The 10,048-nt window shown below is 36.4% G+C and overlaps 1 protein-coding gene and 2 non-coding genes across 3 annotated transcripts; all 3 read right to left on the bottom strand.

Moving 5' to 3' along the window:
- Positions 1–355: 355 nt before the first annotated feature.
- LOC138869931 (U1 spliceosomal RNA) lies at positions 356–516 on the bottom strand. Its single transcript, XR_011400166.1, has one exon. It is a non-coding gene; the product is annotated as a U1 spliceosomal RNA (small nuclear RNA).
- A 379-nt stretch (positions 517–895) lies between these two features.
- On the bottom strand, positions 896–1,107 carry LOC138869894 (small nucleolar RNA U3). Its single transcript, XR_011400143.1, has one exon. It is a non-coding gene; the product is annotated as a small nucleolar RNA U3 (small nucleolar RNA).
- Positions 1,108–2,968: 1,861 nt separating this feature from the next.
- Positions 2,969–8,613, bottom strand: LOC104242274 (protein-tyrosine-phosphatase MKP1). The gene is made up of 4 exons (XM_009797301.2): positions 8,438–8,613; positions 5,255–7,988; positions 4,050–4,236; positions 2,969–3,249 (listed from the first exon to the last, which is right to left on the bottom strand). Exons 2-3 carry the CDS (start codon positions 7,772–7,774, stop codon positions 4,180–4,182), a joined length of 2,577 nt encoding a protein of 858 aa, XP_009795603.1. The 5' UTR covers positions 7,775–7,988; positions 8,438–8,613; the 3' UTR covers positions 2,969–3,249; positions 4,050–4,179.
- Between the last annotated feature and the right edge of the window lie 1,435 nt (positions 8,614–10,048).

Raw genomic sequence — 10,048 nt, 5'->3', positions numbered from 1 at the left:
CACCAAGTTTGCCCAAAGAGATTTAGACATTGGCATTACTGGCTCAGTGAACCATGATTGAATATCCTTCTGAGCTTCTGGAACTTCTATGTCATTCCAAATCACCGACAATTCTAAAAAGATTGAAGTTTTATAAGATTGCACCGAGGTAAGAACTGAGAACGATCATCTACAGCTCCATGATCCCAAGGTTATGGGGACTACAATTCATCCGCCAGACTCGGTTTGCTTGATTTCAATTCTAAAGATTCATACATTTGAGTAGTACGAGGTGACTTGAAATGGTGAAAACATAAGCTATTGAGAATTCATCAATCACAAATGAATCTCAAGAAAGAATTATACTTTGAATTGGGTAGGGGCTGCGCGAACGCAAGCCCCAGCTGCCACAAATTATGACGTAGGCTCGACCACTTGGGCCGACCTTAGGCAGGCGCCCCTCCAGAGTGCAATGGAAGTCACCAACCTAGGTCATGGATCTTCTTGATCACCCATTGACCCCGTCCAGGTAAGTATGTTTCTCCGTTGTCCTTGGCCTTATTTTATAGTATCTCCTTACCACTCTTCTATCTTCTCCACTTAACGATGTGGGACAGAGACCTCCCACAGTTACCACATCTGATATGTAACTCAACCTCTGACCAAACACTATGCATCTTACTTGTGCATATTTCTCTCTGTATTAAATGAACAAATTAATAACAAAATCATGACTGGCATTATTTCTCCTACTCCTGCTGCTTAGCTTAATAAAGCATAACGTTAACAATGCGGGCCGTTTGGTTGGAAACAAGTTATCTCGTGATTAATTATTTCGGAATTAATTATCTCACCCTCCCATAGGGATAATAAAACACTAATTAGTTATCCCAACCAAACAGCCATTAGAATAAATAGTCTGTCAGACAGCCATTAGATCATCTCAACGCACCTTGGGGCTGAGAACGATCATCTACGGCACCATGACCCGAGGGGCTGTGGGGCCTATTATTCAGGCTCTGGTCCAATAGCTATGCCTCATCAATCAACCAGACTTGGTTTTCTGTCTCCTTAAGGATACAGTGGTACCACTAGCCTATAGAACAGATCCTGTTCAAGTAAGGTCGTGTCCATCCATGTTGCTTTACTGATATATAAATACTTCATTGCCTGGTTTGTTTGTTGATGTGGTACGTGGGACAAAAAAGGAAAGGAGTAGTTAATTAGTATTGTCAATGGTGGCAAAAAAGGAAAACCACAACTATGTTATTATATAATTCGGACGTTTGTGGTTGCAGAATTCTACAACTTCCGGGTATTCAGTTTCCAAATAAATCATGTGAATTCTTAGTTGAAAAATTAAGGGATTTATAAATAATCCGAAAGTTTCTTTGTAATATATTCAGTGAATATATACATATTATAGGTTTCTAGATGTAACTTTATTTTGAAGATATTTCCCTCAATATATCTTTTTACTCCAAAAAACTACAATGTACTTTCCATCAGCTATATAAATTGTTAAATAAGTGATTTGCATGTAATAAACGTAGATTTTTCCTTAAAAACATGTATTATACAATATTTTGAGATAACATCTTTTAGATACATATCATACCTATGCCTGCTGCTTCACAGATTTATGGAATTTCTGATACATTTCAAAAATTTGGCAAGAGTTTTCTGATTGTAAGCAAGTACTGCCCTAAACTCCTAACAAAATGCTGAATGGTTTAGGGTGTGTTTGGTACGAAGAAAATGTTTTCCAATTTTCTCATATTTGATTGGTTTAAATGTTTTGAAAAATATTTTCCTTATCAAGAGAATAGAAAATATTTATCAAAACTCTTTTTCAACCTTCCCCACCATATTCCCTATTCCCCATCCCCACCTACCCACCCCCAACCCCATCCCATTAAAATTCCTTCGCCCCCACCCCACCCCACGGGCCCCACCCTACCCCCATCCTATATAGAAATATTTTTAATAGTACTTTCTTTTCATGTTATAGATAGAATACTTTTTTTCGTTCACAAATGAACATTTTCTTTTTATTATATAAAAAAAGTACTTTTTTCATTTTAACAAAAATAGTACTTTCTTTTCACGATGTAAAAAAGTATGTTCTTTCATTTGAATAAAATGAGTATTTTCTTTTCATGATGTGGAAAAAGTATTTTCTGTCATTTGAACAAAATGAGTATTATCTTTTCATGATATGAAAAAAGTATTTTCTTTCATTTCAACATAATAAGTACTTTATTTTTTAACCAAAAAAAGAGTATTTTCTTTTTAGTTATGGAGCACAAATTTCAATATTATTTTTGCGTAAAAAAATAAAGCAGCACATTAGTTATTTTGGGTTTGTGTGAATTTTTAGAAAAATAATTAAATTCTTGAAGAAAATGGAGTCATGAAAACATTGGATATATGGGGGAGGGGGGGGGGGAGCACAGGAAACATGGGGACTTGAGGGAATGGGGGTGAGGAGAGTACCATAAAAAATTATTTTCCTAAAAAATATTTTCTACTCTCTAACCAAACACTAGAAAATATTTTCCGGAAAAAGATTTTTACTCACCAACCAAATAAGGGAAAACAAGTGATAAAACCACTCATTTTCCATTAAAACATTTTCCTTCATACCAAACACACCCTTAGTGTAACATTCACTACTGATTTACTGTCAAGGGTTGTGGTGAGATGGATATAAACCATCCACCCTTAACTAGAAGTCTCGGGTTCGTGAAAATGAGAAAAATCCATGTAAAGAGCGCTCCTTTCTTTAATGGCCTTATACAGCGTGAATCCTGATTAGCCAAAGCGGGTACCAAAAAAATATATTGATCGCAAGCTCGCAGCTGCCTACTTGTTCCTTATTTGAATGTATTAAGCATATAGCTAGTCAAAAATTGATCAAACACATTCACCGGTTGAACATAGGATAATAACTTAATCATTAAGTTTGGAATAAGTGACGATTGCAAAATACTAAATATACCATCTTATCGTTAAAATGGCTTGGAACCAACAGCAATTTTGCACATCATTGGCACAAAAGCAATGTACAGTGAAAGAAAGGAGGAAGTAAATATAAAATAAGAACACTATGCTTTGCCTAAACTGGCTTTTGAAATTTCTAATTTCTAAGTCACGGCAAATGTACAATGAAAGTTAAGTCAGCAAATTGCCTCTAAGGTCATCGGGTGTTCAGCACTGTACATGTACATTCTCAGGTAAACCACCTCTGACAACTTCTAAATCAGCCTCCTGCAGAAGAAAACAGCAAAAATTTGAGCAACAAACACAACTTATGATTTTTTTCAACCACATTAATATAACGACAGAAGTACATTTAGAACTTTCGTCTTAAACATACCATGAACAGAGGCGGACCTATGTGTTATGTTGAGGGGTCACTGGACCCCGTAAACTTCGGTAGAAATCTTGTATTTGTATATGTATATATCTAGAAAATGATTACTTAATTTAAATTACTTGGCACCCTAAACAATAAAAGCCTTAAGGGGGGCACCGGTTGAGCAGAATATTGTGCCTTATCACATTAAAATCCTGGGTCCGCCTCTGACCATGACATTTCTAAACCATCACATTTATATGGATGCAAGAGCTTGTCATTAACGGAAAAATGAAAAGACAAAAGTTAAAGAGTTTCCAAATGTAGAAAGGTATCGTTCTTTTGGAACAGACTAAAAATAAAAGAATGTCATATGAAATGGATTAGAGTGGGTAATTATTATTTCAAACACATTAAGGTAACAACTATGCCGCCTATGGCCTAAGCTTCTACTTCTCTTTTCGGTTCTGTAACTGACTATGCTTTTCTGTTAAAACATGACATTGAACTCCTCAAGTATAATAAACAAAAGCATACTCCTCAGTGAATGGCTGAATGATCAAAAGATAACATCATAATCCAAATCTAAAGAGCTTTCTTTTAGATAACAATGAAGAATTCCTTTTGTTTTGTAAGAAAGTAGTTCCCAAAAATCTCAAGCCAAGCTAAATGTCGTTTGTACTATATTGGTAGAAATATTTTGGATACATACCTCCACATTATAGTCAGGTGGACTATACTCAAAAGCTAGAAAATGTTGCAGGAAAATTGTGGAAGCTGAAAACATAAGAAAGAGGTAGTGATCTACTGGAATTCTTGATGCGTCCTCAATCATGTTAGCATTACCGGGAACTCAACAATGCTAGGAACTCAGCCGGTTCTTCATTTTCTTTCACAACCTAGTTGAACATTGAGAAAAAACACATCATACCACAGGAAAAAAAAAACCCGAAATCCCCTAAATAGAAGGGAAAAAAAAAAACGAAGGAGGAACACAAGAAAAATACACATCTTTTGCAACTTGTGAGTGCTTATGCAACCAACAAATTAGCAAAGCTACTATCTGATAGTAATCTTAAATAAATATAGACGAGGGAATTGTAAGGACATGCAAATTGCGCTTCTGCTTTTCCACGAACATAACATGCAGTTTCAACTCTGAATTCTTGTAACATTACCAAATGCTCTATATCCACTAGATGAAGTACCCCATGCTATTAATTAACCCATCAATCAAAAGCAACGACAAGCTTCGCACTGAATTCAATGCTAAAATATGCCTTCATAAGAAAATTGATCAAGGACAAGCACAAAACACTTTTCTTAGAAAGTTGGTATTGGGGCAAGAAGACTACAGGCATCATATGAGAAAATATGAGGGTGTTTGGATTGGCTTTTAAGCTGGTCAAATCAGCTTTTAAGCTGTTTTTAGCTTTTTCCACTATTCGACAAAGTTAAAAAGTGCTTAAAATAAGTTAGAAACTGCTTAAAACAAGCCAAAGTAATAAGCTGGTTGCTTTTTGGCTTAAAATCTATTTCTGTTGAAAGCCACTTTTTTTAAGCCAATCCAAACGGGCTCTATATCTTATGCTAAATTACTAAAAATTACAGACTGATCAGGAAAAAAACTAAAAGCTAGAGAAGCTCAAAGGTGAAGGATGAAGAGCAATTTCCTGATTCTAGCCACATACTAATATAAAAATGCTTTCATTTTGTTTCTTTTTTTCGGGTTCGGGTTCGGGTTCGCGGGGGGGATGTTACAGCTGAAACACAGAAGAACCCATACATCAAAAAACTACGAGTGGCCGAAACAAAGAAAGAACATACATGAAAACTGTGAGAACAGTAGAGGCTCTAGAACTTAGATCAAGAAACGAAGCAACAACAATAGTACAAGAGTATGAACTAGAGATATACCTTAATGTTAGTGTCAATTGGCAAAACCATATGATGAAGAACATCAGTAGCAGCCTGTTTCCAGTCAATCCCTCCTGGATCATCAAGCCCTTTGCGGTTTACTTGCCGAATCTTGCTAGTCTCACAACTAAAAGACCTTCCTACCCAAACATACACAGTTCTACCTGCATCTTTTCCAAAACCTGAAGTTGGAATAACGAAAATATACGCACCCTTAGAATCCAAATCATCTATGCTACAACTAGCAAGTTTCTCCAAGCCAGGCCAACGATATACAACTGGTTGCACTAGGTAACAAGATGCTGCACCGGTATCCGCAATTCCATTTGAAACAGCCGTGCAGCTCCTTTCATTGCATGGTGTTTCCTCCCACGACTCATGAAAGCCACTAAACAAATCAGTTTCTTTATCAGATGGATTAACAATACTTAAAGTACCTAGAGACCTGTGCAGTTCATCAATTTTACTCCCATTTATCTCTTGTGGGGACTGTAAAATCTCTCCCAAAGTAGATGATTCTTTTGAAAAATCATTTATCGCTTCTGCTATACCAATGCCATGGCCTTGTTCATTGGCAACACTCTTTGGAGGACCAGCTTTCCTCTCAAAATCATCAGTCAGCATTGGCAGCTTGAGACACTTAGACAAGCTACCTCTCCGCTCCGCAATAGAAAGGGGAAACTTTTTAGATAACACAGGAGATGATTGTGAAGAAGCCTGGGAAGTGAAGTTGACATCAATATACTTTGAAGTTTTAGATATGGACTGTGGAGAAATCTTGGAGGGGAGAACAGACACACTGGAGTTAGATGGAGTTGAAGAAGTTAAATCTGCACAAGAGATAACTGAAGGTGATACCACCGGAGAATCAGACAGACATTTTGAATTGATGCTCGAATCAGACGAGATAGAGTCCGGAGAGAGATAAGGAGGTGACGAGGTTGATGACGATGAAGACGAAGATGACGTTGAAGATAAGGATATTGTAGATGGCGAAGAAGATGAACACGAAGACGACGAGGACAACATAGAATCAGGATAGATTCTAGAGATGCCTGACTTTGATGAAAAGACAAAATCCCTCATATTCCCAGACACAAACTTTCGCCTTAGCATGCTCCAGGAACTTTCTCTAACGGGAAGGCGGGTTTCATGATCAGTCTCACATGACGCAAAAGGAGGCACAAAGCCGCCTGAAGTAGCTTTCTGGAAAATCTCAAAGTCAACATTGTACATATCCACCTTTCTTTCCCCTGGACAGACCTTACTTGATGAGTCAACAACATCCCCTCCATTCTTTAATTTGTCCATCAACGGCAGGAAATTGGAGAAAGCATCCCAGAAGTACAAAGGTTCCTCACCTTCTGTAACCGTTATGATCGGGCACTGCACTTTCTCGTAACGAACAATCTGGCAGACAGCCCCTCTGGCATCTCTTTCCATGATTGTTTCACATTTCTTACCGATCCAAACATATATCGCAGAAGGTATATGTATAATAAATGCACCTCTGGAATCTAATGCTGAAGGATAGGGGTCATTTAACATTTTTGGGACGAGATGCAAAGGATCGTATGGAGAATGAGGTGCGACTCTGTACATCCTCAACAATGAACTTGGACTCAAAGGAAAGGCGTGAACTCGTTTTTGGCATTGTAACAACTGGCAGGCAAAACCCATATTTGGATCGGCAATACCCCTTGCTGCCTTTACATACTCAAAGGCGTCGTCGAAACTTTGTCCTTCTCTCCACATACGATAAGCTATAACCAACGAGGTTGACCGAGAGACCCCTTGGCAGCAATGAACAAAAACCTTTCCATGTTGCTCCCTGACATCTTCGAAGTAGTCAAAAACATCATAAAGAATGCTCGTAATATCTTCTGACGGGCTATCCTGCAACCACAATGTCCGGTACACGAAATCAGACTTAAAATACTCAGGGCATACAAACCCCACACAGTTAAGAACATGGGTAATCCCATTTTGCTTTAGTATATCCTTATCTCGTGCAACTGCATCCCCACCAAGATAAATGTGATCTGCCACCTTTGAACACTCTTTATCAAAGAAAGCAATCTTTTCTCTTCTCACAAGCCCGCCATTCGTCTCTGGATTTCTATGTATGTTAGACAAATCCAGCTTAAGCCTCTCACTGTTGCTACTGGAATCCCTCCCACTTGGGGTAGAAGGAAGTGGCCACTCTCCAATATCATCAGATCCTGCTCTCGGCCACTCATCTAGACTTCTACGAGCAATTGCTAATGGCTGCAAAGGTGGAAGACACAACCTAGCCTTGAAACTCTGTTGTGATCTAGGGGTTAAAGGCCTCTTACCCTGCGAATTATTAGGATCCAATCCATCCCTATCAATATCCGGGTTCAGCGGAGGCAGTGAAGTCCTCGAAGACGACCATGATGCTGACCGCCAGTACATTCTACTCCGACCATTTATCAGTTGGCATGGCTCCTGAGAACCACCATCAGCCCCACCAGCCGAGGCATCTTCCTTTCCCGGCATTCCAACAATCAAAAACTAGGGGCAATGTCTAACAGCCACAGTAAAACTTCAAGATACTAAAATCCCTAAAATCTTTTAAACTTCTGACTTTTAAGTTCACATCCAGTAAAACTAACCCAAAAAGGCAAAAACCAAGAAAAGCAGACCCAATTCAGTAAACAGAACCACACTAAACTAAAGCTAAAAACCCCAACTTTCAAACCACAAATTTCACCTGCAAAAAACAGTTAAACAAACAATAAGTCAAACTAAGTCAAAATACTCCACATAACCATTTACTGAATATTAACCAATCAACCAGCTAAACTTCAATCCGACACAAGTTGGGTCAGCTATATTAATCTTTAAGCACCCATTTTGCTTTATTTTAAAAAAGAAAAAATTAAATCTTTTTACAAATCTGAGATTCAGAACAAGAACCTAGCAGCATAACACATAAACAGTAACAAGCCAAGATCTAAAAAACCCAAACTCAAAAAAGACACAATAATTTCAAAAAAAGTTCATATTTTTTTAAGATTCAAAAAAACCCAACTGCTAAAGTGAGTGTCTGAATATATTTTCACAGTCTCTAAGTAAATCCACACAGTAAAAATAAATACACACACAGTTTATGTTATGTACAAAATTAAAAGAAGGGAAAATCTTGGATTTGTAACTTACTCAACAGAAAGTTAAAGTAACCATCGTTTGAGACCCAGAAGAATAATTTGTTTGGGGGGAAGTGAAGAGTATAAACGAGGAGGATGAAAGGTCTGGTACTGTAGCTCAAAGGAAATGATAGAAGAGGAAAAAAGAGGGCGATGTAGCGGCCTTTCTTTTCTTTTCTTTTCTTTTTTCCTTTTATTTTACTTTCAAGTCTTATTAAATACCCTCTTCTAGTACTAGTTTATTTTGTGACACTATTATTATTTAAGTATTTAATTAACTAACGTAAATTATAAATTTATAATATAGTTCTAAATTTACGTAAAATAGATCTGTGTGATCCGGCCCTTCTCTGGACTTCGAGTTTGAACCGTGAAAACAACCCCTTGCAAAATACAGGATAAGGTTATGTATAATCAGTAGCGAAGCCACATGGTCACAAGGGTTCGTCGAAAAATTGCACTGTGTATTTAAGTAAAATATTACGTTTTAGATGTATATAACACATATTGAATACCCTTTGTCAGGAATTTTTCTTCACTTCTTTCAAATTTGAATACCCTTGGGAAAATTCCTAACTTCGTCACTTCGTATAATAAATCCTTGCAATCCGGTCTCTTCCCAGACCCCACGCATAACGGAAACTTAATGTATCGAGCAGTCCTTTTTTTATATTTTAAATATGTATGTTTAACTCAAAAAGAACTTGAAAATTTGCATCTGGATTTATATAAAAAATTAAACAAGTTAATGATATATAATACAGAGTATGAAGTATTTGAGAAAATTAATGTTAAAATGTCGGTGTACGTTATATATTAGGATTATGATAATAGCAAATAAATTGTTAAAGTAATAGTTTGATTGAAAAAAATGGTGCATTGAAAATTTTAAAAATTAAATAACCCAATAGATTCCGATCTTTCAAATTGTTAAATTCCAAGTATGATTCTCTAAAAGGAAGAAATTATATACTGAGTTTCGACCAAGCCTCATCGATCAATTTTGCTTTGGATTCGTCCTCGACTTTATTATTATAATAGAGGGATGGGATTCGAAAAAAAGAAAGATAAAAATAGTAAATGAGTTATTCCTTTATACTTTATTGGATATTTTTATATGTTTGACCTTTTCAGAAATAGAAAAATTGATTTACAAATTTCATTAATTACGAGAGTTGAACTGAAATACAAATATTATCAAGATTTTGAAATTTCTAAATATGGACCATCCTATTAATTGAAGTAGAAGACATATTAAAAAAATTTAATTTAGTAGTAGAAGTAAATATTTAATATTTAGAGTCCATACTAGTAGTAGTATAGTAAATGTGGTCTCTCTAGTTAGTACGACTGATAAAATGCCCACAAAGTCATGTGAAAAGTAACTATTACAATAAAGTGGCTTCTGTTGCTATTTTTATTTTCCATTATTTACTTGTGACTTTGTAAAAGACACTATATTGTGTTTTAGGGGCCTTTATGGACACTCACGAGGGAAAACAAAATAGCTAGATTTATAACTGATGATTGAAAAATAGCCACAGTTTTAAAAGTAATCGAAATTTAATCACTTTTTTATATAAAGATAAAATCTGAACAAAAACACCCTTAAAAATTCGGAAAT

Source organism: Nicotiana sylvestris, chromosome 5 (assembly GCF_000393655.2).
Source record: "Nicotiana sylvestris chromosome 5, ASM39365v2, whole genome shotgun sequence".
NCBI classification, from domain to species: domain Eukaryota; kingdom Viridiplantae; phylum Streptophyta; class Magnoliopsida; order Solanales; family Solanaceae; genus Nicotiana; species Nicotiana sylvestris.
This window is presented reverse-complemented; position numbering and strand designations above follow the sequence as displayed.

Excerpts from the sequence above, each read along its gene's own strand:
- LOC104242274 (XM_009797301.2), bottom strand. The coding sequence starts at position 7,774 with ATGCCGGGAAAGGAAGATGCCTCGGCTGGTGGGGCTGATGGTGGTTCT. Across the intron at positions 4,237-5,254 it reads CAATTGACACTAACATTAAG|GTTGTGAAAGAAAATGAAGA; the intron begins GTATATCTCTAG and ends ATGTTCAACTAG.